Source organism: Pisolithus orientalis, assembly GCF_024613125.1.
Source record: "Pisolithus orientalis strain OTSU chromosome Unknown F5J12scaffold_13, whole genome shotgun sequence".
Lineage (NCBI taxonomy): Eukaryota > Fungi > Basidiomycota > Agaricomycetes > Boletales > Pisolithaceae > Pisolithus > Pisolithus orientalis.
Window position 1 is genome coordinate 124,247 of NW_026260794.1, and position 26,369 is coordinate 150,615.

The 26,369-nt window shown below is 47.7% G+C and overlaps 8 protein-coding genes across 8 annotated transcripts; 3 read left to right on the top strand and 5 right to left on the bottom strand.

The window, feature by feature from the left end:
• Positions 1-4,597: 4,597 nt before the first annotated feature.
• On the bottom strand, positions 4,598-5,735 carry F5J12DRAFT_782576 (uncharacterized protein; the record flags this gene model as incomplete). The annotated part of the gene is made up of 5 exons (XM_051742741.1): positions 4,598-4,770; positions 4,809-4,936; positions 5,103-5,273; positions 5,492-5,577; positions 5,712-5,735. 5 exons carry the CDS (start codon positions 5,733-5,735, stop codon positions 4,598-4,600), a joined length of 582 nt encoding a protein of 193 aa, XP_051600121.1.
• A 222-nt stretch (positions 5,736-5,957) lies between these two features.
• F5J12DRAFT_693288 (uncharacterized protein) lies at positions 5,958-7,474 on the top strand (the record flags this gene model as incomplete). Its single annotated transcript, XM_051740407.1, has 5 exons — positions 5,958-6,212; positions 6,296-6,653; positions 6,739-6,822; positions 6,902-7,325; positions 7,384-7,474. Coding segments are annotated over 5 exons (1,212 nt in total), but the record flags the coding sequence as incomplete, so codon positions are not given.
• An 8,915-nt stretch (positions 7,475-16,389) lies between these two features.
• F5J12DRAFT_892414 (uncharacterized protein) lies at positions 16,390-16,803 on the bottom strand (the record flags this gene model as incomplete). Its single annotated transcript, XM_051747577.1, has 2 exons — positions 16,390-16,464; positions 16,510-16,803. 2 exons carry the CDS (start codon positions 16,801-16,803, stop codon positions 16,390-16,392), a joined length of 369 nt encoding a protein of 122 aa, XP_051600123.1.
• Positions 16,804-17,223: 420 nt separating this feature from the next.
• Positions 17,224-17,892, top strand: F5J12DRAFT_720340 (uncharacterized protein; the record flags this gene model as incomplete). Its single annotated transcript, XM_051741229.1, has 1 exon — positions 17,224-17,892. One exon carries the CDS (start codon positions 17,224-17,226, stop codon positions 17,890-17,892), a length of 669 nt encoding a protein of 222 aa, XP_051600124.1.
• A 469-nt stretch (positions 17,893-18,361) lies between these two features.
• F5J12DRAFT_720683 (uncharacterized protein) lies at positions 18,362-19,454 on the top strand (the record flags this gene model as incomplete). The annotated part of the gene is made up of 3 exons (XM_051741252.1): positions 18,362-18,437; positions 18,490-18,900; positions 18,955-19,454. Coding segments are annotated over 3 exons (987 nt in total), but the record flags the coding sequence as incomplete, so codon positions are not given.
• Positions 19,455-20,552: 1,098 nt separating this feature from the next.
• F5J12DRAFT_828707 (CTD kinase subunit gamma CTK3-domain-containing protein) lies at positions 20,553-22,155 on the bottom strand. Its single transcript, XM_051745637.1, has 5 exons — positions 21,823-22,155; positions 21,642-21,741; positions 21,402-21,505; positions 21,201-21,324; positions 20,553-21,109 (listed from the first exon to the last, which is right to left on the bottom strand). Exons 1-5 carry the CDS (start codon positions 21,876-21,878, stop codon positions 20,606-20,608), a joined length of 888 nt encoding a protein of 295 aa, XP_051600126.1. The 5' UTR covers positions 21,879-22,155; the 3' UTR covers positions 20,553-20,605.
• A 14-nt stretch (positions 22,156-22,169) lies between these two features.
• Positions 22,170-23,917, bottom strand: F5J12DRAFT_828714 (farnesyltranstransferase). Its single transcript, XM_051745638.1, has 6 exons — positions 23,062-23,917; positions 22,941-23,007; positions 22,792-22,870; positions 22,624-22,726; positions 22,414-22,532; positions 22,170-22,348 (listed from the first exon to the last, which is right to left on the bottom strand). Exons 1-6 carry the CDS (start codon positions 23,591-23,593, stop codon positions 22,226-22,228), a joined length of 1,023 nt encoding a protein of 340 aa, XP_051600127.1. The 5' UTR covers positions 23,594-23,917; the 3' UTR covers positions 22,170-22,225.
• On the bottom strand, positions 23,895-25,186 carry F5J12DRAFT_828722 (polysaccharide lyase family 14 protein). Its single transcript, XM_051745639.1, has 5 exons — positions 24,727-25,186; positions 24,581-24,668; positions 24,330-24,529; positions 24,156-24,269; positions 23,895-24,085 (listed from the first exon to the last, which is right to left on the bottom strand). The coding sequence occupies exons 1-5, from the start codon at positions 25,148-25,150 to the stop codon at positions 24,009-24,011; spliced, it is 903 nt and encodes a 300-aa protein (XP_051600128.1). The 5' UTR covers positions 25,151-25,186; the 3' UTR covers positions 23,895-24,008.
• Between the last annotated feature and the right edge of the window lie 1,183 nt (positions 25,187-26,369).

Here is a 26,369-nt window from a genome sequence, read left to right on the forward strand (position 1 = left end):
GAAGAATGGATGGTGACTTAATTTGATGTCCTAAGCTGCACTGAGCTCAGGGAGGGCTTGGAGCAAAGTATATTGATGATAGACAAGGATAAGCAAAGTAGATGATAGTTAGACCCTTAATAAAGTCTCAACTATCAAAGCTGCTGAATGAATTACTGAGTGATGATAAAATGCAAGCAAGAGGGGCTCTCTGATGTCTTCTTCTTTGCTATCTAAGTACAGTGATTTATATACAGTACAGGGGTGTTGCCCTTGGAAAACAAGGCACAAACACCTGGTAAGTGATTGGTAACTGATGAGTAAGGAATGTAAGCGATGGGTAATTGTCTTGGAAAGCATTGGTAAGGATTGGTAAGGATTAGCAAGCCAAAAGGTGAAGAATCAGTAAGCAAAGTCAAAAGATTGGTAAGTATTGGCAATAGGTGAGTCAAAGACAGTCAGAACATCAAAGTATGAGTCAAGTAATGTCAGGAACTGGGAAAGTGCACTGGAATCGCATGAGGGGGAGGCTGTGCATGTCACATCTTGAAGAGATTGCTTCTAGGCCAAGGTGGGATGACAGAGAGGCAGTGCTGATCTGATGCCAATATAGTACATCCAAAAGTGGACAGGGTGAGTCAGATGTCAACAGGGGTCAAGCTTTGGGGGTCTGTGGGGTGACAGGAGCATAGGGGATTGCAACTTTCCCCCCCAAACCATCCTCTCAGGGAAGCAAATAAAAACTTCATGAACAAGGCTCTGTTGGAAGAGAGGATGAAGGGGGAGTGTCTTCTGCTGTATCTTGCAACAAGGAGGCAAGATGTGCATCATACTCATCATGGATGTGATCAGGGAGAGTGGAGAACAGTAGATTATACTGTAGCTGTCACAATCTTGGAAGAATGATGGATGAGACTGGTATGAAGACATTGCAGGGAGCAGGGAGGAAGGATCCATATGCTTCTTGGACCAGAGAGACTGAAATGACCACATAAGACCTTTCCAAGCGAATGACAGACCTGAGGCAACCAAAGAATGTCCTCCTAGAGGTCATACTGACAAAAAGAACATGCTGTCCAAGCTGGATGGGCTGAGAGGGCACAGACAAGGGTGGGATGTACCAGGATGCTTCAGGATGGAAGCTGGTAGGAAATCCTGGTAGATATATGTAGCCATGGTCCCTAGCAAAGGGGACAAACAAAACAATTGATGTAGAGGCAGCCATATCAGAAGAATTTAGCAAAATGAGCATCTTTTGGAGGGAGTGCTATAGAAATGTGCAGAGTGCACAAATCCTTTCCAATTTTGGAAGGCAAGACTGTGCAGCCAAGCACTACAAGCAAGTGAGGGAATGGTCTTGGTATCTGCAGAAATGGTGGAGATATGTTGAAAACCAGAATGCCATACATGGGCGCTTAAGAATTTTAGCCAGTGCTTAACTTGTTCCCTTTCTTTTTCTCTGGCACTGATGACTTGTTCTTGTGCGAGGGATGACTGCCAACATTCCTGGCTGTCCTTCTTCACATGAGGGCTATGGTCTTCATCTCCATTCATCAGCTGTATCCATGTCCACCTCACCAAACACCTTTGGTGTGTGACAATGGGCAGAGTTGCTCTCCCAATGTGCACTTGCCCACATCGCCACACATCCTATGGTAGAGTGACCTCACCATTTGGCACATCACCCTATGCAATGTACCCATTCTATGACAGAAGCAGGGGAGCCACATCACTGACATACTCCCTGACATCACCCACACTCAATCTCGTGTCTCACCATTCAGCACATTGCAATACAGGACAGCCCCATTCTATGACAGAAGCAGAGGGACTACATCATTGACATACTCCCTGACATCACCTGCACTCAATCTCACATCTCACTATTTGGCAGGTCTGTGATACAGGACATCCCCATTGTACAACAGAAGCAGAGGGACTACATCATTGACATACTCCTCCACATCACCCACACTCAATCTCATGTCTCCCAGATGTAAGCAACTTTTATTTGTCAGTGAACCGATCATTAATTTCATGCCAGATTCACCTAGTATGGCTTTTCATTCTGTCTCAATTGCTCTACTGATCATCCCTTTTCCTATGCCCTCCTCACCACAGCTTAAGTCAGTTTAACTCACTCACACAGTTACATTACTCACCACTGTCACACACCAAAGGTGTTTGGTGAGGTGGACATGGATGTAGCTGATGAATGGAGGTGAAGACCATAGCCCTCATGCAAAGAAGGACAGCCAGCAATGTCGGCAGTCATCCCTCGCACAAGAACAGGTTGTCAGTGCCAAAGAAAAAGGAGGAGGCGAGTTAAGCACCAATAAAATTCTTAAGTGCCCGTGTATGGCATTCTGGTTTTCGACGTATCTCCACCAATTCTGCAGACACCGAAACCATTCCCACACTCGCTTGTAGTGCTCAGCCACGCAATCCTACCTTCCAAGATTGGAAAGGATTTGCACACTCCACACATTTCTACAGCACTCCCTCCAAAAGATGCTCATTTTGCTAATTCTTCTGATATGGCTGCCTCCACATCAGTCATTTCACTTGTCCCCTTTGCTAGGGACCATGGCTACATATATCTACCAGGAGTTCCTACCAGCTTCCGTCCTGAAGCATCCTGGTACATCCCACCCTCATCTGCCCCCTCTCAGCCCATCCAGCTTGGACAGCATGTTCTTTTTGTCAGTATGACCTCCAGGAGGACATTCTTTGGTCGCCTCAGGTCTGTCATTCGCTTGGAAAGGTCTTATGTGGTCATTTCAGTCTCTCTGGTCCAAGAAGCATATGGATCCTTCCTCCCTGCCCCCTGCAACATCTTCATACCAGTCTCATCCATCATTCTTCCAAAGTTGTGACAGATACAGTATAATCTACTGTTCTCCACTCTCCCTGATCGCATCCATGACGAGTATGATGCACATCTTGCCTCCTTGTTGCAAGATACAGTGGAAGACACTCCCCCTTCATCCTCTCTTCCAACAGAGCCTCATTCATGAAGTTTTTATTTGCTTCACTGAGAGGATGGTTTGGGGGGGAAAGTTGCAATCCCCTATGCTCCTGTCACCCCACAGACCCCCAAAGCTTGACCCCTGTTGACATCTGACTCACCCTGTCCGCTTTTGGATGTACTATATCGGCATCAGATCAGTGCTGCCTCTCTGTCATCCCACTTTGGCCTAGAAGCGATCTCTTCAAGATGTGACATGCACAGCCTCCCCCTAATGTGATTCCAGTGTGCTTTCTTGGTTCCTGACATTGCTTGACTCATACTTTGACATTCTGACTGTCTTTGACTCACCTATTGCCAATACTTACCAATCTTTTGACTTTGCTTACTGATTCTTCGCTTTTTGGCTTACTTATCCTTACCAATGCTTACCAATGCTTTCCAAGACGATTACCCATTGCTTACATTCCTTACTCATCAGTTACCAATCACTTACCAAGTGTTTGCACCTTGTTTTCCATAGGCAACGCCCCTGTACTGTATATAAGTCACTGTACTTAGGTAGCAAAAAAAAAGACATCAGAGAGCCCCTCTTGCTCGCAATTTATCATCTCTCAGTAAGTCATTCATCAGCTTCGATAGTTGAGACTTTATTAAGGGTCTAGCTATCATCTACTTTGCTTATCATCATCTATCATCTATATACTTTGCTCCAAGCCCTCCCTGAGCTCAGTACAGCTTAGGACATCGAATTAAGTCACCATCCATCCTTCTGTAGGCTGACAGCAGTCTACCCTATTGCTTTCTATCACATTCTTGCTCCCTCTTCATCAGGAGCACCCCCTACCCTCAGCACTCATCTTTGAGTGTTGTAGCTTGCAAAAACCCTCCCAAAGAACAGGTTCTACCATCTAGGTACCGCATAGAGACACCACCACTCGCTTTCATTGTCTTTTGTGTTGGTTTTGGTTGGTTTTCACCACTGAACCTCACTTTGACTCACACCACTCTGCAGCCCCTGCACAAATGTCACCCTCATCTCCAAAATACTTGCCCATGTCGCTGGTGCCATCTATATCAACACTTCTATCGCTCCAACTTCTCCAACATATTGTGAGTTACTGATAATGCCAGCTTTAGTTCTACCTATATTAACTATTGATTGTTCATGTCTAGTGGCTTCTGTTTCTCCTGTGTACAGCCCAACATCTCCACAGTGGTCACCTTCTAGCCCTGCTCAAAACAGTATAACTTGCTGCAGCACTCATACAATATGTCCCTGTCAGAAGATGTTTGCATTCACGTCACTTGCCATTTCATACAACAGCAATAATTGTGGGACCCTATCATTGAAGATGAAGATGTTTGCAGTTTGTGTCACCTGCCATTTGGTAAATAAATGTTGGCTCTAGGGAGTGGGTCATCACTGCTACTGATGGATGAGGTGCCAGCAAGATCTAATTACAATTGCATATATTGATACTAGTATAACAAATTCTCGATCCATTGCAGTATGCATGTACTCTGAGTCAACTTTGCTTTACTGTGCCATTTTAGCAAGAATTATGAGTGGCTCATGAGATTGATTTCACAGACCAGGAGAGATCTGGTATATGTATTGCAAATGACCAGTAGGTGACACCATAGTAGCTAGCACTGTGACATCACAACTCCCACATTGCCAGGCCAAGGACTGCTAACTGCATCAGTTGCTGTGATGGTCAGACAGAAGGGACCTGGTATGAAGCACATCGCATCGTCCCCAGACAAGCCAAAAAGGGGGACAAGGGTATCTGCTGCAAATGAACTACCCAGCTTGCACACTGCCCACCAAATCAAAGAAGCCAGCAAAGAAACTCACCTTCAGGCAGCAAAGACAAGGGCAGCATACTTGGGACATGTCCAATGAGCACATTTGTGGCTGCAGAGCCATTTTCCAGTGGAGGGAATGCCACTGACTCCAAGTCACACTGGAGAGGATTCCAAAACCTACAGCAATCCAGAATTTAGGAATGTGTTTGAGTGCATGCCAAATAGGTGCTCAGACAAGGCATTAGCACTTTACCTTTCATGGAGAGGGTTTCAGGAGAATTGCAGCCAGAGCACCATTGATGGAGTTTGAGCAGGATTTAAGATGTTGTCAGACAAAGCATACATGTCATGACTGCTTGGTTTCCCTTGATACTCATAGATGAATACCTTTGGTGTGCTTTTCTTCCCAACAGTGATGGTGTGACATTCTGCAGGAACTGGCATCACAATGATGCATGTCACTGATGGGAAGGCAACCCAGTCTTGTTGGCAGAAGTTGATGATATTGTGGCATCTATCAGACACAAGGTAAATTCCAAAGGAGCTGAATGGAAGCATTCAGGAGCCATGAAGGAGTACATGGATAAAATACTTGCCTGGTCAGAATTGCTATGTCCACTCAATGCCCCACTCCAATACATCCATCTCATGATGGTAGGCTGCAAAACACTGCCATTGGGCGAGTCCCTGAGCAGGAAGGTGAGGCTAGTGGTCACATGGCACCTTGAACACCTTGCCTTTGGCACTGTTGCATTCACACTCTGGACAAGGTAGGTACCAGTGGGCAGCGTTGCCAACAACATTTTTGATGGTGGAATCTGACAGGAACTACAAGTTGGTGAAATTGAAGCATGGGGATGTCAAACTTGACTGGACTGTCATAGATGGCATGGTCATGAAATATCTTCGAGGCAAAGAAGTCTCCCTCACCATAAACAAGTGCAACACTTACTTTGAGATCCACCTGAAGAATCATAAGGGATGGCAACAAAGTTGGATAAGGGGATGAGGGAAGCCAACTTATGAAGTCTGTCCTTATATCCATCTTCACATATCTTATCCATCTGATCTCCTTTTATTGCTATATACAAGGCAATTGTTACAAGATTTATCCATGCCCAGATATGGGCAAAGTGTGTGACACCTTCTGTGCATCATGTCATGGATGAAGTGGGTTGAGCTTGTCCATCTTGGGTGACCAATGACCAACAAAGACTTCCTTTTCCCCACGATCAGCACAAATGGTGTGCTACAGCCAGGTGAGCCACTTTCCCTTGACATGAGCCAGAAATGGATTGACAAGGTGGTAGTGGGGTCTGGAACTCCTGGGATGTTTATGACCCATTGCTATCGTCATGGTGGAGCACAATATTGGTTCATGTTTGTGCCAGTGGGGCAGCAATGGACCCTTGCACAGGTCCAGTGGTGGGGGGGATGGGCTGAAGGTGAGCATGTGAGTACTTCATCCTCCTTCCTATCTGGGTGTGTAGTAAAGTCTAACCAACTCCTTGCCTTTTGCTCCACATGGCTACACAGCATGACACACTGATGTGCTACCTCCTCAATGAGCTGAATTGCTATGGAAACAACCACAGCAATGTGCTGCAACCAGTCCCACATGAAGGTGATTGTTCACTTGCAGGCGAAGCTGCACTCATCAAGCCAGCATCCACTGAGGCACTCAACATGGCACATGCATCAATAACAGCTGACATGGCAGTGCTACACACAACTGTGAAGGAAGTGAAGGAAACCTCATGCTCACTATCAGTAGATGTAAGGGAGATCTGCCAACAGCTCAGTGACATGAGCAACCTGGTCATAAAGGCCCTGACCTTGGCCTCTGCATGTTCAGCCCCTTCTGGACCTGTGTCACACCAGGACACTACTGGCAGTAACACTTGAGCAATGCCAATAGTAGGTGAGCCTTGTTTATTCTGTGACTTCCACCATGCCAACTGACCAGCCACATTGATCAGCCTACCAACATTCACCTGCACAGACCACAACTTTGTTGCCCCCAGCAATCCAGTCTGCTTCCATGCCAACAGCAAGTGAGCCTTGTTCATTCTATGACTTCCATTGCACCAACTGACCAGCTGCATGGATCAGCCCACTGACATTCACTTGCACAGACCACAGCTTTGTTGCCCCCAGCGATCCAGTCCACTTCCATCCCAGCTGCCCAACCATATCTACCTACTCTCAATTTACAACTGACTCAAATGCAGTTCAGGATACTGTGGGTTGTCCAACCCTCAGATCTTTCATTCTTGACATCCCTCCCTTTGCATTTCAGACCCCAGAGGACCAAGACCCATGCCTCTACCTCCCTTCTGAGAGTTGTCATCCCAGACATGCCCATTTTGCATCCCAATGGGACATGGACTGCAAAGTCAGACTCTTGGAGGGACATAGTGTGCCACTGGATGGAGGGTGAGCCATGGCTTGACCTGCACATTCCACTCAAGGACTGGCCTTATCACTACTACAATGGGAAGAGTGGCCATCAATTCAACACAAAGTACTCTCAGCAACATGTCATTGCAATGGAATTCCTTGATGAGTAAGTCAGCCTGTCACACTTCTACTGCTTGCCCAAGTCTCTCTGACATGGTCCCCAGATTCCAGGGGGACAAGGAAACCTTCCTCAGGATCTATGGAAGTGCCATCAGTCAAGGACACACGAAACTCCTCAAAGCAATCTTGGCTGCCTGCAAACAGTATTGTGGAGCTGGAGAGCGCCATCATTGCCTCACAAGTGAAGAAGTCTGTGAGGATTCTTCTTTGATGCTATGAGGCAGCAGCAAGCAGCAGTGATGCACATCACACTAAGGTCATCATTCTGCCATTGTCATCCAGTTTTTTTTTTTTTCCACTTAAACCTTTTCATAATACATCCATCCTTAACCACTTGTCAATATTATTTCCCTAGCATCACCCCAGATCACTATGTACCACATCACTAGTCAACGTACTCATGTACAGTACCTACTTGTTGTATGTACATGCAACAAATCACAGCAATCATTTGTTCACCCACCACCATCACAAATAAACATCGTCACAATGGTAAGTCTCGCAAAGGCTCTCTACACCACATTCATTTGAGTGTGTTGCACCATGCCAGTATTATTATACTATATATTATACCTAACATATGCCTACATACATACCATTGTTGTAGTGCACTCGATCCCACAGAAGCTTTGTGGACTTGTTTTTGTCGCTGATCACAATATGGGATCGATGTGATATCTATGTCATGAGATTACAGAGCCGACCTATACTGACCAAATGTGGCCAAGATGCCAAACAATGGCACACAATGGCATGCTGACCCTGCCAGCCATGGCACTGAGGTGGCTGAGGCCTGTGATATCATGGATTCCTGGCCTCTCAGGTCATGTGCAAGTGCCTGCTGCAGTTGGCAGGCACACTTCACTGCCACTGCCAATTTCTCAAACTAAGTATAGATCACCAACCCCAGCCTCTTTCCCTGGCTCATCCACTCCAGAGCCTTGTGTTGCACCAGCTGTTGGTGTCAACAGTCACATGTTAGGCATGCTTGTACTTATAGAACTGTTTACATTAGTTTACACCTCAGCACTTGTGTCTATGATGCTGAGGTGGGTATGGTAACCCTTGAGGACATGTGTGTGTACTTACCTCCTGTAGCATGTCCTATCAGGTATTGTCAATGGCAGTACTTGTGTCTATGACACTGAACATGTCCTATCAGTTTTACAACAGGTTATGAGCCCTCTTCATCACTGATTCTGACACAACCTGTCCATCTGCATACAGGCACATATATACACTTTTAACACATGTCTTCACCACCCCTGGCTGCTCCAGACATTGCTGGTCATCATGAGCAAATTTTATCATATCCCTGAGTTAACCAACACCTCCACCTTCTTTGCCTGGAAGATGCAGGTGCTTCTGGCCTTGGATTGTGAGGGCACATATAGTCATGTCAGTGATGGCACAGACCCACTAGACCCTATTGAGTTTGCATCAGTAAAGCTGAAACCTGCAAATCCTGCTAAGCTCACAGATGATGAACAGAAGGCAATAGTTGATTGGTCTAAGGCAGATGCTGTGGCAAAAGGTGTTTTATGTTGATGTTTATCACCAGCTGTTCTTTGTCTCATTCCCCAAGAGAGGTCTAGCACTGCTTGGGATGTTTGGGTTGCTCTCCATGATAATTTTGACCATGTTGATGTTGGTTCACAGCACCTTGTATGGGCAAGGATCTTGTGCATGCATATGAAGGATGCCAGTGACATGGCTCATTACTTGTCAGAGCATTCTGCTGCTTGGCATGACCTCATTCACATGGGGGCATCCTACTCAGATGAGGAGGCTATCTTCCATCTCATTGAAGGTCTTCCAGAGACTGGCACCTGGCCATCTTTCTGCCTCTTCCTACAAAGCTCCTGTACTGTTGCAGCCACTGCCTCTACCAGTACCTCTGTTTCCTCCACATCCAAGACTTCTGCCTCTACAACCCATTCCTCCATCTCTACAGCACTGTCCATGAGCTTGGTGACTTTTGAGAGTGTCTTGGTCAAGATTGTGGCTGAGGCTCACCAATTGGTCCAAAAACTCTCCTTTTTGTCCATGGGGTCTGAGTACACTAATGCTGCAACCTTGCCTGTTGGCCTGCCCAATGTAAACCCAGCGACAGGCCTCCAGAAGACATGCAACAATCTGTCAGGCACCTACCATGATACTCCCATTGGTGAGGGCCTCATTTGTGGTGCTAGCAATCATGATAAGGCACACTGCTTCAAGCCTGGGGGTGGTATGGCTGGTCAACAACCCTCCTGGTGGAAGGGTAAGGGCAACAAGGAAAAGGACAAACTCACTTCGGCTGTGGAAACCACTGTGTCTTCACCCACTGCACATGCTCCTCCTGCTCCTACATCAACTCTGGTGGCTGCAGCAGCACTTGACTCTTCTACAGCCTCTCCTTGGACCACACACTCTGGGGATCTTACTTTCATGGTTATTACTGAGCTTGATGAAGGTGGGGATGCACCTACACCATCACCAGCCTTAAAGGCATGCCATGGAACTCTCTCAGCTTCTAGTCTTTTGGACTCTGGCACTTCCCACATGCTGGTCTGCAATCATGCCTTCTTTTGAACCTATGTGCCAGACATGTCTGTGAATATTCAAATGGCCAATCATGGACACTTACCTACTACTGGACATGGTGAATGTCTGGCCTTCCTATCCATCAGTGGTGATAAGTATCAGGTATGACTCACCAACTGTTTGCATGTGCCACAGGCTGTGCTGCACCTCATCTTGGTTGGGTGGATGCTCTGCCAGGGCTGGGGTTGCAATTTCCAGGGGGAACCTGCATGCTGTGAGCTCTCTTACCATGGACATCCATTGGGTGGTGTACAGCTACAGTCAAATAACCTCAGCTTCCTGGACCTTGAGCTTGTTCACTTCGATGCACCCCTACCTCTCACCACCAGCCTGGTCCTCACCACCTTTGCTTGCATCCCAGTCACCTATGATTTGTGGCACACCAGGATTGGCCATGCTGGTGGCAGGGTGGTGAGTCAACTGTCCTCAATCACATCCAGTATCACCATTAGCTCCTCCTGTCTGCAGTCAATCTGCGAGTCCTGTGTGGTCAGGAAGCATGCTCACTCACTGTTCAAACCCTCTAAGAGCCATACCACTGCCTTTCTTGAGCTTGCACACACTGATCTTGGGAGACCTATGCTGGTGCAGACCTTCCATGGCAAGTTGTACTTTATGGTTATCCTCAATGACTATACCCATGTCCTGGATGTACATTTGCTTGCCCACAAGGACCAGGCTCTTGAAGCCTGGGAGATTACTTGAACCTGCTAGGAATGGCAGCACAGTACAATGGTCAAGGCTCTGCAGTCAGACAACAGGGGAGAGTTTCTCAGTAATACATTCATCCAGTCCTTGAACTCACAGGGTATTGCTCATTGTTTGTCCATGCCATATATGCACCAGCAAAACAGGGTTGCTGAACAGGTTATCCACATGTTAGAGGGATGCATCTTGGCCATGTTACATCTCACTCAACTCCCACTCACTTACTGGGGTGAGGCAATGCTCACAGCTTCCTATCTACATAATCACACAGGGTCATGTGTCTTACTGAATGGGATCATGCCCTATGAAATGTTGCATCACACACAACCTGATCTCAGTCACTTGTGGGTTTGGGGCCGTGGAGCTTATGTGCATGTCCCTTTAGAACTCCAGCAGAAGTTAGGACCCAGGTCCAGACTGGTATGCTTTATGGGTTATCCACTGGGGGTCAAGGCATATAGGGTGCAGGATGTTAGCACTGGGCAGTTCTTTAATTCTAGGGATGTCATTTTTGATGAAGACATTCATGTGTTACCCTTGGAGAACACATCAACCAGTGGACCATCATCCACAACCAACAAAGACTCAAGTTTGGATGAGGACTCTGATGACTCATGACCCCCATCCCCATTTCCCTCATTGTCTCAGTCACCCTCAATGCCCTTGACTGTGGTTCAACCTTCTGTTGCTGCTCCCCCTACTACTTTGTGTTGTTCTGGCAGGACCAGGGTACAAACTGAGGTGGGTAAGGCATTCACTGAGTCTCTTCAAGCAACATGGGAATGCCTGGCCGCATGTCATGCCCACTCTGTTTCTCCCATCACAACTGCCCCCTTTGTCACAACTGCTTCTGGTCATAACACCCACTTAAATGGCCCTCTTTCCCCATTAACCAAGCTGTCAGAGTCTGATCTCTCATCCTCTGACACCTCTGTGGGTCTGCTCTCCACTGCAGTCATTGATTTGGTCATCTCTGAACATGCTTGCCTGGCCCTATGAAGCAATACTCACTGTGACCCAGCTGATCCCACCTATGATCTCTCCATTCCCCTGCTACTTATGATGAGGTGGTCCATTGCAGTGATGCATCCAGGTGGAGGGTGGCCATGGATAAGGAAATAGATCAGTTAAGGTTGATGAATGTTTATAGCCTTGTTCCTCTTCCTCCTGGGGCTCACATGATAGGAAGTTGTTGGGTGTTGGAGTATAAAGAAGGAGACAGTAAGGGGGGGTCAGTCAAGAAGGCATGTTTTGTTGCAAAAGGGTTCACTCAGGTACCAGGCAGGGACTTTGGGCAGATGTTTGTGCCAGTTGCAAGGCAGAGTTCCATTCAACTCCTTGCTGCCATTGCCACCAGAGAGGACTGGGAGCTGCACTTGATGGATATCAAGAGAGCATTCCTTCATGGAAAGGTCAAGGAGAAGGTGTATGTCAAACAACCACCTGGGTATGAGGAATATGGCCCAGACAGCAAGGAGTTAGTTGGGTTACTTCATTCTGCTCTCTATGGGATTAAACAGGCTGCCTACCACTTCTATGAAACACTTCACTCCAAACTTGAGGGTCAGGGATTCCAGCACAGCAAGGTGGATCATGCAGTGTTCATCTTTTGTCAGTTAGAGGTTGTCTGCATGGCTGCCTGGCACATCAATGATGGCCTCAGTGGTAGCAACAACAAGTGTTTCCTTGCCAAGGTCAAGCATCATCTACACCTCTGTTTTGGCATCTCAGACATGGGACCTGTCATGAAATACCTCAGCATCCAGTTCAAACATGATTGTCACACTCATGAACTGTGGCTTCACCAGAGTGAGTACATCATCCACCTCCTCCAAGAGTATGATCTTGTTGACTGCCACCCAGTACACCTTCCCATGGACCCCACCCATCCTTTTCTCACTGATGCTGAGGCAGAAAAACTGGTTGAACCCACCAACCTAAGGTCTCTTTACCCAAAACTCATAGGCACACTGTTATACCTCTCTGTTTGCACCCATCCTGATATTTTCCTTGCTGTTCAGTGTCTTTCACAGTATCTCTCCTGTCCCAGTGCACATCTACTTGGAGCCACAAAATGTGTCCTTCATTACCTTGCAGGCATGGTTAACCATTGCCTTCACTATGGGGAATGCACATGCAGTCCTCTTCTGCATGGGTTCAGTGATGCTGACTGGGTGACAAACCCTGAGGATCATGTTTCAGTGACAGGATATTGTTGGTTCTATTATGGGGGCATCATCACCCACTCTTCTAAAAAACAGACTATGCAGGCCCTGTCCTCCACTGAAGCCAAGTATATGGTGGTCACTGCAGCCATCCAGGAAGGTCTGTGGATTTGGTCCTTCCTCCTGTCTGTGGGTTTCCTGGTGCCACCCCCAACCTGTCTTTATGCTGACAGTGTGGAGGTGATCACACTCTCACAAGAGGCTGCAAACAACCATCACACCAAACATATTGACATATGGTATCATCTTTGTCATTCTCACATCAAGGCTGGGACTTTCCTGCTTGAGTGGGTCATGTCCTCCTGTAACACCACTGATGTCCTCACCAAGGCCCTGCCTCATCCATCCTTCTCCCATCATGTCACTGGTCTCTCACTTGTGTCCTGTTGAGGGGGCATTGGAGGTCATTTTCAACAGTCACTTTGCTTGCTTCTCATTTCTGTTTTTTCCTTCTCTGCACACAGAACGTTTCTTGTTTCTGTTCTCTTTTCTTTTCTCTATGCATGGAACTCATGTTAGTTTGGACCTTCCTTTTGGTTCTTTGCACATGTCCCACTGTGGGGGCATGTTGGTGTCAACAGTCATGTGTTAGGCATGCTTGTACTTATCAAACTGTTTACATTAGTTTACACCTCAGCACTTGTGTCTACAATGCTGAGGTGGGTATGGTAACCCCTGAGGACATGCATGTGTACTTGCCTCCTGTAGCATGTCCTATCAGGTATTGTCAATGGCAGTGCTTGTGTCTATGACACTGAGCATCTCCTATCAGTTTTACAACACCAGCCATGCTCCAGGCCCCTGCAGTTGCCCCTTCTGCTCCTGCCACCTCAGCCAACAGGCTGGCTCCCAAGGCAAGCCTCTTCCTTGGCTACATGCAGCTGCTTAATGACTTCAAGCACTGGGAATCATACAGCTGGAGAGCAGGGGAATGCCACAAGCATCTACAGATGCTGCCTACAATCTTCAGAAGCTCAGAAATGATTGGGAAACAAGTCCATGACCAGGCCAGCACTGCAGATGGAAGTTTTGAAGTGCATACATATGAAGACCTTGATCACAGCAATTCCTCCATCCTCCAAGAAGCTCTGAGGACTCAGGAGGCTGTCATCAAGATCATCCATGAAGACTATGGCCCCTCATTCATATCCTCCTTTCACTCCTTTTTTGACTGACTCCCCCTCAACATTGTGGTCTGTGGGCTCTTCTCTCTGGTGTGTCAAGCAGTGCCTGGAAGATTGGGCCTTCCTTCAGACCCTGACAGAAAAGAAACACAGATGCTCATGGGAGAAGAAGCCAATCACCAAAGGAGTCTACAACATCAGTGAGGAGGAGTATCAGAAGCTGGAAGAGATGTTGAACAGAGGTGTCATGATTGCTGGGAGAAGATTATACTGGGCCAAGGCCAAGAACACTACCAAGCCATCATGGATGCCCTCTCTGAAGTCCCCTTCAACAGGACTCCCCATGACTGGCTTGACTTTTTTGCTCAGGCCCAAGGAGATTCCACTGGAAGGTCCCTCTTCTATGCTTTTGAGGCATCAAAACCTATACCAGCTTCTCCCTTCATCCCAGTTTCTATCAACTCCCTCAGCAAATGTGAACTTGGTGGGCTTATTGGCAGCATCCCCTTCATCAATTCACCTGTTACCAATGTTCATATCTTGGACATTGGTCATCTAACTGCCCAACTCACAGTGGCAACTAACAGCAAAATCTGCTCTTGGGTCATCCAGGGCCTTTACCCACCTTCAGAGGACCTCAGGCCTTTGGGAGGGGGGGGGTGATGTTATGCTGCACTCACATTCATTCCTTTTATAGACTTTGTACTATACTGCTCATGCCTGTTGCTGCCTCCAAGCAACATTCTCTTTTGTCTGCAAGCCACTGTCTACACAGTTAGACTTGTGTCCCATATGTTCCCTCTTGTGTCCTTGCCCCTGTTTACCCTGCATTGTATGATAGCCAGACATTACATCTGTCCCCCTTCCTTCTGTGATCCACTGGTGGCCCTGATCCACATGGTCACATGACACATGTACCCCTGGTACCTGTTTGCCCCTGTACATCATATACATGGTTACCCTTCCTTTGTCATACATTCACCCCTGGCCTGTTCCACTGTGGAGACATGGTTATATGTGCAGTCCTGCTGTGCAGTGACTTGTTATGACTTGATGGCACCATAGTTGGAACTCAGGTGTATGTTTGAACATTTTTGAATGTTTGTCATGCAGTACTTTGTAGACATATATAAACCCACCTGTATCATACTGCTCCCCCATTCAAAATCTACTTTGCAACTACCCTTAGCTCTGCTTGCTGTACCCACAAGGACTCAACAGTATGACTTTGGTTGACCAAGACTAATGTCCTGTTGCTGGTGAAGTTAAATTACATGTCACTTCTCATGCAGTCATGTGCTTGTGCTACATCACACTTGATTTGTGATGCAATATGAGTTGTCAGCATAACATCAATCACATGAAGATGGGCAGGGAGATTCAATGCCACACATATTCATCTGAAAATGAACAGTTCATGGAAGCCAAAACAGGAGTAAAGTGTATGGGTTTGTGAGGACCTACTGTCTTTCATTTCATCCCAGACATCCCCAGAACTGCTGGGCCAATTGACAGTAATCAACATTGACTTGTCAGAGGAACATTGCTATTATGTAAGCCTAATCTCTAAAGTGCACAGGGCAGATGAACCTGGAAGAAGACAATGATGATGCATGACATGAAAGCCATGGTCAGTGGGGCTGCTGCAGTGATATGATAGAGGACATACCTGGACCTATGGTTGATCATTTTCTTGAAAAATGATATGCAATTTCACCTGGACAAATGATTCCAAAACTGACACCTTTGTGTTCAAGTGAAGACATGATGACATCAGCAAATTCATGCTACTCAGGTATCACTAGTTGAAGCAGGCACTATTAGGTAGGAGGCTCTTATCATGTCCTCAAACTCTGCCAATGATTTTCAGCAGAAAGGTATTGATGGATAGCAAACTCCCTTCAGCTGCCAAGTGCCTCTTTGGCACCACTCATGTCTACAATCTAGCTACCATACCCCTGCCCCATGTTGGGAATTGAAAATGTCCACATTGAAGTTGGAGGTGAAGCAATGATCACTAGAATTTGGAGAGTCATAGCATGTTACATGTTCAAAGCAGCATGTTTGCACTCACTGAGCTTGAGAGCTCATGTTTTTTATCTGTAGAGCACAGGCTTGCACCACCAACCAGCTTCAGTGCCAGTGTCACCATCAAGAACCCATGTTATCCAACTGGGCTCCACTCTGGGGTCATCAGCACAATGGCATCTTGCCTAGCCAAAGTTCACCTGCACAAAGACTCCTTCTCTGCAATGAACACAGGTGAGCATGTGAGCATACTTCATATAAATGGACCCCACCCTCACCACTCCTCTCTGTCTCTACTACACAATGTCTCCCATCACTCACAGTATGGCTTGCAAGGGTATCAGGTGCTGCACACCATATAACTTGCATTCTCATGGTCCTAACCAAACTTTCTTAGGCCTGTCCAGTCTGAAGCACTCCTGAGATCATTCACAAGAGCATATGTCCTTTTGAGCTACAAAGACATCAGACAGCAAGATAATAATAAGACACTACTCACATCCCCATGGTACTTGCTTTTGCATGCTGATGTCTGCTTTGGTGCACCTTTGTACACTGGAAACTTGGCTCTCAAATGAGCCACTGCTGCCTCGAAAACTGTGTCCTTGAACCCTCCATCACCAGCATGAGGCAAAGACTCAAGTAAGAATTTGAGGAGAGCAATCTCCTCCATGTTCCAGAGACAGCTTTGTGCACAGGTAGGTCTTTTACCAGCATTCTGCAGAATGGTAGGATCCACTGGGCCACTCAAGTGAAGAGATTGCCTAGATCCATTGCTGGATGAATTGGACATGTTGGGTGGCTCACTGCATAGGACTCACAGGGGAGTGACAAACAGGACAAGGTTACCTAATCATGTTCCCACAACCTATGTCATGTGACACCATGAGAGAAATTTTCCATATCTTTTTTTTTCAAAAATTTTCAACTGGCATTCCAAACAGGGCCTTACTATTTTTGACTGTTTTGCAACTATTGTGACTATTTGTGACCTTTTGGGAAGGAATCTACCATCTGAGTTCAAAAAATTTGCAGGTGGCAATGCCATGGGAATTGCCCTAAGAGGAAATGCTGCCCTCAGGTGGGTGGGCAGGGAAGGGGGTCAAGTATTTGGGTGGGCCCTGCTGGGTGTCACACTATCATGGCTCAGGCAGGATGGCTGCACACTTCTTCTGTGACCCTGAGATTCTAATGGACATGTTGTGTTCTTGTGATGCTGTCATCTCCAGTTCTAGTGCTCTCCATTTTACTGTTGCCTGCCAGCTATACTACATGGTACCCTACAGACCTTGACATTTATGTGCCTCTTCACACCTTCCATTACCTTACCTGGTTGTTAAACAACCATGGCTACTCCTCTGTGTCTGAAGGTGCTGTTAATCATTTGACCTATTCTTACTCAAAGATTGCCAGCATCTACACCTTCTCCAATGGTGTTTGTATGATGGATGTCATCATATCCAAAACCTCTGCAGCATTCTCTCCTCTTTTCCAGTTTCACTCTACCGCCTTAATGAATTTTGTCAGTCATGACCAGATCTTCTGTGTGTATCCATCCCTCACTCTGCACCATCTGTCCCTTATCAATCCTGGGCTTTTATATGCCAACTGCTTCAGTGACAAGCACATTGATGCTCTCCAGAAATATGTCCTGCATGGTTTCAAACATGTCTGTTGTGCCAATGTGCATGACAGGGGTGGCTATTGCAGATCCAAATGCCACTCAATCACTGACACTGATTGCTTGTGGATCAACACTCAGTCCCTCCCTCAAGCATGCACATTGCTGGGACATATTTTCTTGCAGTACAGCATCGTGAATGTCAATTGGCTCCTGGGTGGAAGGGTGTGCAGTTCAGCAGGTGGTTTTCTTTGGCCATGACACAAGGTTGTCACTGCATCAGTAAATCACTTTTGCTGGCCAGAGCTGTCCAGAGCTGTCCAGCACTGGACAGATTCCCTAGGACTGCCAGCACACAAAGTGGTTTACTGATGTGATGACTCGTATGTTTCCTTCTGTAGTGTTCTCAAGCAACATCTGATCTCTTCCATCTAGGGCCTTGCAACAATGAGCAAGGTTCTGTGGTAGTTGTGCAATTTTTGAAAATAACTAGGCAAATCAGACAGATACAATTATATAGCAGTTGTTTAGTCAGAGAGCTTGCCCTGTATCTGATTGTAAATTCTGCGAGGCGCGTCCAGGAGTGCCCGGAGGTGCTGTGTATTGTTGTCACCCAGAACAACAAAGTATTGTGGTCTTGTAGACCCGTAAACGGGAAGTGTTTCCCACGATAAGAAAAAGTAGCGTCAATTAGTGAACAAAGGTACGAGCGACTTGCCAAATCTAACATGAAGATCTCTACGTCGTCACGGCCCGCCACGTCCTGTTCCCTGAAAACGAAGGTAATAATGCATACTCCTACGTCGGTACGTTCTTTTCCCCGAGAAGATGAGCGCAATTCTGACTACACCTACAAAGCCGGGCCAAAGATGGAGGTCATGGGCAGCAAAGATTTTAACGACTTCCTCGCGTCCATCCAGGACCATATCAACATCATGAACCACACGGTTGGTATCTTGGAGCGGCGGGCTACGATGTTAACGGCTAGGGCGGAGGGCGATGGCCCTACCGCTAAGCAGGCGGCAAGGGAGCTGGAGGTGACTCGACGCCAGCTGCCCAAGACACGAGAGGCGATTGAGGCGCTCAAGACTTTCTTTGCGAAGATGAAGACGGAGCGGACGAGCCCGAAGGACCGGATCATTGGACACGTCGTCTGGGCACCTCCCGTCAGTGTCCATGCCGCCCCTCACAGTTATACGTTGGATGTTTGCGTCATCGAGCTCGACAAGAAGTTCTTGAAAAACTTCAGGGGCAACGTGCTCGACTTAGGTGCGTGATGATCCGTCTAGCTAAAGGCGTCCAATCTAACTGCTCATATTCCAGGCCCTGAGATCGGCCCCGGCAAGTTTATTAGTTTGATGTACCCTCTCGTCGATGCGCCATCCGATTTTGATTATCCAGTAGACCGTCTCCTCAATCTCCGAGGCATTCTCTCCGCAGAGATTCGCACGCCGAATAACGAAGACCACAAAGGCGACCCCATGCGATACGTTATAAAACGCGGTCTCACCACGCTCACCACGATTGGCTGTTTGAATGGATTTGAGTCTCATGTTCGCCGCTACTGCGCCCTAGGCAGCCGCGATTCGGTGGAAACAGCAGTCTACCCCTATGATACCATCTCCGGTCCGTTCTCTAGGGGCAGGGACTCTGAGTCCATCATCGTCGACGCCCTCGGCAAGTTCGTTGCCCTCCTCACCGGTGGCACGGGACCAACCGATACCTCCGAAATCACGTTTGGGACGCCAATGCACTGGCTCTGGGACGTCATCAAGACTCAGTTCCCCGGTGCCAACCTCTATTTCGATGCCGACGACAACTAGGTTCGTCTCTCCCTTCCGCCTCATCCTTTCGTAATCTACTAGTTGATTGTTGGAGCAGACGGATGCTTTAACTGGTGAACCGCTGCTTTGATTCGTTTCTCTCCCCTTCCTCGTTCTTTCTTACTTATAACGAACGACCTTGACGTCCAGGCCCTGGATTCGGACTCGCCAACCAGGTATGTCTTGTTCTTTCCTCGTTGTCCGTTCCGTGCAGTTAATGACTTTCGTCGACGGTTTAGGCCTTGGACTCGTGGATTCGTCGCGTTGATTAATGTAGCTTCCCGTTGTCGGACACTCCCAACTTCCATGTACTATCTATCTCCCTTCCGACTCGTATGTTTCTCCCTCCCCTACCCCAACTCACTTGACTCTCTCCCCTCGTATAAGCCCCACTCAGTTGTTACTCCCTCTATGCCAAATAAACATTATCGTTGACGTTGTTTAAGTGGCGCGTGATAAGTCATGTTTTTGCTGGCCAGCCTGCACGTGCAACACCCCCACAACAATGATGAATGTGCAAAACAGCCAATCATGTTCGCCTCCGCCCGCAGTGTTAGCACTTCTACGAGGGGGATGACTCACCAACATTGATAATTCAAAGGTGCCAGGCTCTGGGACTTCGTAACGCAATATGAAGAACATAGAGTGGGAATACAAAACAACTGAAGACCAAGGCTCAAACGCTCATCAGAGAGAGACGGTTGTCTCATGACGCATGACGATTGGTAACAACATCCGCAACCTGGAACTTGTATGCATCTACCTGTGGTGTTTGAATTGATACGAGTTGCTCACCGACGTTGATAATTCGGAGGTGCTGGAGCTCTGTTAGCACTGGTACATACCGTGCGAACACGGCTACTCACTATCAGGCCATGAAGTTAAGTAAAATTCAGTTGCCTGGAGCTTTCTTGATGCACCGGCAGAAACTAGGAACTAAGAATACTCTAATCGCGCCGCTGCACACTTGAGCAAGCGTGCTCACGCTGCCGAGGTGCTCAGTGTTGAGAGGTGTTACATCCGTTTGATCGGGTTGCAGTCGGTCCAGCCACAACAGCACATCACTAGTGCCCACAATCGGAAATCCACCACAGGTCGAAAGTATGACTGACAGAGCCAGATTTTCGTTTGAAGACTCGAATGAGCACATCCTATGATAAATCCATAGGCTCTTCCCCGCCACCTTCATCGACCGAGCCCATCCCGCCAGAGCCCTTCCTACGCAAATGCGGATAACACAACTCCCTCTCTTCCATAACGACCTCCACGTCATCCTCATTCCAGTCGCTCGTCGTCTCCCACTCATTTTCGAACTCGATGTCCAGCGCAACTTCTGCATTCTCCGCATCGCTCAGAGGTAGAAAGGATGCGAGCCCGTAGGGGTTATACGCAATCGCATGTCCGGGTACAGTTGAAGATTGCGCTTGTGTTTGCACCCAGCGCTTCTCACGTAGCCGTTTGTGTCGTTCACGATCTTCTTCCATACGCTTGACTATGTCTCCTCGTGAAAGATGAGCTTCCGCATTTTTGTTTGTTGCGGTCGAGCCAGTGCCGGAAGCCACGGTAGCTTGGCTTTGGCGTGTGGTGAGGATTTGCATGACTTGGTCTACCTTTTGAGGATCTATCACCCGCTTCGTGCGCCAATTTTGAAGGATCTGTGACGGCGCGTGAGTAATTGCATGAGCAAACCGAGCCCTCGGAAATCACGCAAGACCCTCGTCGTACAGCGAGGATCGGGAAGCTCACTTGTTTAGTGCTAGTAAGGTTCGGTAGACCTTGTCTGCCTACTGGTACCACACACTCTACGATCTGTGCAAGGTCTCGAGCGACATAATCGACGTAAAACGCATGGTTCGCCTGTTTCGCCTGCCTGTTACAAAGTCCCAGTCAGTAAGTTATTCCAACGATGAGAAACCAAGGAAGCTCAGAACATGGAAAGGGACTCACGAAGACGATTCAACGGGCTGGGGTTGATGGGATTTGGCTAGTAGGGACGTTTCACATAGGGAGTCTAAGAAATATAGAATATTGACACGATGGTTTATCGAGCCCTGTGAACGAGCATAAAGGGATAATAAGCACTAATGTTTGACATAGCCTGGACTGGTTCGTCTATGGAGGTGGGCATGACCGTCCCCATTCATCAAGGAACCAAGGTAGAAGAGAAGGAATTGCAGCGTTACGTGCCTTCTGACATTCCTCCATGATGCATTCCCATAAATCCTCCCCGCATTTTGCGAAATACTTGAGTGCATAACTGACGACCTTTTGGATGGATTGTTGCGTGCTACATGTCAAATACCCCATTCAACGGAAGGTAAAGTGATCTTTAATGGCCGCCGTCGTTGACCCAGTCAGAGACACTCACGCGCTGAGCTTGCGCAACAAGCCAAGGAATTGCATGCGCACTTCGAACGGATCCATTTGAACGTCTTGGGAACGACGGTTGTCCCAAGAAGGCGTCAACAAACAGACGTTCGACTATGAAAGGGCGATGGAAGTGGACTCGGCACTAGTGGATGATGGTCGGACTGAAACTGAGGGGTACGGCGACGGCGCGCCGGTCCACATCCAGTTTGGCACCGGTGAGAAGTATAGGATAACACAACGGTCAATCATCGAAAATCTCAACTTGGGACCTGCGATGCGACGCAGACCGTCCATCATTGGAAACGGACAGGAGACGGGTCACAACTCAACGCTGAGGTGGAAAATCCAATCTGAGTCGAATGTATTGTTGACTACTCTCCATATCATAAAAATATCTACCACTAAAGCACGCTGGAACTACTTTCTGTTGTCCCTGCAGCACCGACGTCCATTGGTACATGCAACGCATCCAAAATGCCTTCGAGCTGGTCGTTTCCGCCTAACCTGGCTATTCCCGCACGGACCTGTCACGGTAGGGCGATAAAATTAGCTGTGGGTGAGGACCGGAACCGTTCGAATGGCATCGAACCTGTTGTTCCAGCGAACTTGTCACGTTGAGCGTGTAATCAAATGAAGAAGTTTTGTAGCGGAGGTGGTCGATGGTATGGTGTTTCAAGGTGGGCGTCGTGGGCCGCTTCTGAAGAACATCTGCGAGAGGCGCGGGATATAAGTGTAGTCCGCAAAGACGACGTGGAGGTAGAGCACGCCCTCGCTCCGGAAGATGAACATTAGTACGCACTCAGTATAACGCGGTTCTTTTCATCTGCTCGCACGCCGTGAACGATGGGAAAAGAGAACTTTCCCTCAGTAAGATCTTCCGCAAAGCCTTTGTTATTCGAGTACTAAGTTTGGGGGGAGGCCAAGGGCCACGAGTCAGTTAATGGCGGTCGTAGAGGAAGGGACGAACCTCTGTACTCTGAAGGTTCATATAGTCATCGCGGATCTGGAAGTACACTCCAAAAAGGTTCACCAAAGGCACATAGTCACTTCATCCAGTCAAAAAAGTTGACTCTGAATCGTATAATCAATATGCGATCGGTAACTGAGAGGGCTTACACGTCAACGTTGGTCGTTGCACAAGCCATCATGAGTTTGATGGCAATTCTGAACAAACCACCGGTCTCTAGCACATAAACTTCAGCATGATGACAGTACGGAAGAGAACTAAATCCTCAACTGTTGTTGACCATGGAGATATACTCTTGCTCCGTCGGGCATTGCAACGAATCCCTCCAAAAGATCTCGAGACCCTGTCCTCGATGAAGTGCAAGCAACTCTTCCGTTACGACGAGGTCCAAGTCCTTGTTTGCCACTACCCTGACTTCGTCGCCCTTGGGGTCATGGTTCCTTAATATCGCCAACTCCTTGTACGCCAAGAAATACACGTAGTTGGCAGTATTGATCGTCTGCGGGATACCATATATTCGATGGGCCACTGGTTGACCCCTCCGGAGTTGTGCTCCGTCCTCGATGTCATCCACCATCAAACTAGCGCTATGCAACATTCGCACGACGCGCGATATGACATCGAGTTGCTCGCGAGGAACTGAGAGCCATTTGTTGAAAGCTTCGATGAGTAACGTGCGGATTTCTTTTCCAGGTTTTGAGGTGATGTAGGTGTATGGTTCCAGTATCACCCTCTCAGATGACTCTGGCCAGAAGGCAGGTTCTTGTACAGGAGAGAGTAAGTTGGATATGTCGAGCGGCATGAAGATTTGCTTGAAGGAATACGACTGGATGAAGTTCTAATATATAGTGTTTCAAAGGAGGTATTTACTGCGCCCCCCCGCTGCGGCTGCAGCTATTCCGGTGGAGCTTCGATGAGATGCTAGTGTGACTCAGGAATAACTGGGCTACACGTGAAACTCGCCCGAAAGAAATGCAAGCGACTGCCAGATTCCCCCGGTTAAAGTCAAGTTGTGGGCGATCGCAGAAGAAGATCGGACGCTGTTGTTTTAGTTGTTCATTTTACTATCACCATCAACCCCTGGGAAAGTACGAAGTTACTGATCGACGATCAGCTGAGCACTGGAATTCAATCTATCGTACATGTATGGCTCCTCATGTCCTTGTACATATTCAACAACCCTTCTGAAACGAGTATACTAACCGTTAGTTGGCACCTTAGTGCACGATGACACCTGAGACATCTGCAAACCAAGCATGCTGGTCCTTAGGGGAAGCCCAATCGGGTGTATGACCTGGGATGTAATGCAGTCAGATACGAGTCCATGTAAGACACCCATTCATGGTGTCCACCGATATCCTCACCTCCGAAGAATGTCTGAAAATGCATTCCTTTGATATGCGACTCTTCGTCTACCCGCAATACAAGACCCCTGGCATGAATCACGCAGTCGCCATTGATCCATACTTGCACTTCGCCTCGTATTTGCATAACCTGGATGAGCGTCGCAGCAAAGGAGTTGGAGCTGGCGGGCTCACCATTAGCTTCACCAACCGTGTTGAGTTTGACGCGTTCCGCGATGGTCGTCCAGACTCCAGGCTCATATGTCCACGCACCCTTCCCGACAGAAATACCGTAGTCACTGTTCGTCTTTGAAAAGGGGGGCACCGCAAGGAGTGCACTCTTATTGGTTTCATTTAGAGGTGTATAAGCATAGAGCTCTCCCATGCCGTTCTCTCTGCGATAAGTATCACGCGATCCGAACCATGGTTTGCAGTAACACACGCACCTCCACATAAGGCGAAGATTAAAGCACTTGCACCTATCGTGCTGGCGGCCTCCGGAGCATCTGTAGGCGAGTTCGCCGACGCCCCCGTCTATGAAAGGTCATCGACCCAGTTCAAAACATTTCACCCGATTGGTCATTCTACGTACACGCCCCGGGGAGCTTCCCACCCTTGACCCACTCCCAATCCTTCTGCAACATCATCCGGTAGCTGAACACGGCTTCCCCGGCACCTCTCTCCAGTGCATTAGAAAATGTCTTAGGTCCAGCGAGGTAGAAGCCTAAGCCCCCAGGTAACGGCGTCTTAGGGCTGCAACTTCCCTTGGGATACCGTGCCTCCCAAGCCAACTGCGGCTCTGGATGGGAGGAGGGTCGAATAGGTGGAGGGGGGCATACTACATTGTGAGTTAGTTTCCCTGTATTCTTGTGAATACCAAGAGCAGAATCAGAGAGTGTGGCATTCATCAGATTGGGTAGTGCTGGCGCAGAAGGACATGTAGTAAATCCAAGGACAAAGTCTTGGATTGGGAACAGGGTGTCTTTAAATCGGTGGTCAGTAGAGGTGGACGACATGATTGAGTTGATTTGCCCTTTGTTGTTCAGTAGTGGTTAGTATATAAACAGATACGCTCGGAGGAATGACGTCATTCCGAAGGCGGATCTGTGGGAGGCTCTCGGAGCCCCTATTCCGTCTCTTACAATCAGTACTCTCATTCACTTTGCTCTCCGGACTCATGGATTTAAAGCTGGATAAGGCTTCTGTTCATTGTAGGTATTAGTTCTAGACCAGATGTTCCACTCAGAATGGTTGTCCAATAAGCGTCCATTGCAAGTAGTTAACTGGTAATGACTTTTCCGAGGACTTACTAGCCGTTGAGCACAGCTCAGAAATCTATCTGTGGCATTCAACTAGGATCTGTGCACCATGAAAGCATGGTTCTCTTTGAAACTATGAGTGTACCCGACAACCGGAATGATCTGGACAGTGGTGTACACCTGTCGTCCATACTAACCCATCGTTCACTTCCGTTCTGCTGGATCTTCTGAAGGACGATCGGAAATAAATCAGCTTTGATGGCAGTACATAGTATGGAATACTAGACAGTGTTGGAACCTAGGTATGTTACATGGGAAGGTACAAAACATGACGATTGACATGGGAATATCAGTGCTGTCATATGTAGTCCATGTTGATCTCACAGTTTGTCTTGCGCGTTTTCTAATCTTTTACTTGACAATCTTTCGAACCAGTACTCGACCCTCTTGCACCTGGAGCGCGCAGACAAAGCTGCCACAGGAGTATGCGTATACTCGAACCTGTGAGCTCATACACTGTTATGTACTAACTCATTCGCGTTTTTAAGCCTTGTTCTTTGTCCCAGAACTTTTGTCACCACACGTGCCCCGGGCCAGCAGGAAGCAAATTGCGTGAGTATATTCTGCATAAATGTGTGACTAAGCAACGGCGACCAACTTCGGTTACACAATGACCCGACTCACCTCATCCACACAGCGTCATCGAAATTCAGGCCATCTTGGTGGAAATTGTCAGCAAGTTCGAGGCTTCCCTGACTGAGGAAGCTGAGAGAATTCGTCGGGAGCCATGTGTGCTGATGGCCCAGGGATTCGATTACCGCTCGCTATATCGGTCTCTCCCTGGGAACAGGAAGCGCGAAGTAATTGATCTACCAAAGGTGCGCTGCTAGCTACACCCTCGAGCGCTCGTTGTGTTCGTCCCTCTTGACGGAAGATTGTTAAGGAGTATCGTGCAGTTTGCTATTCCCAGTTTTTT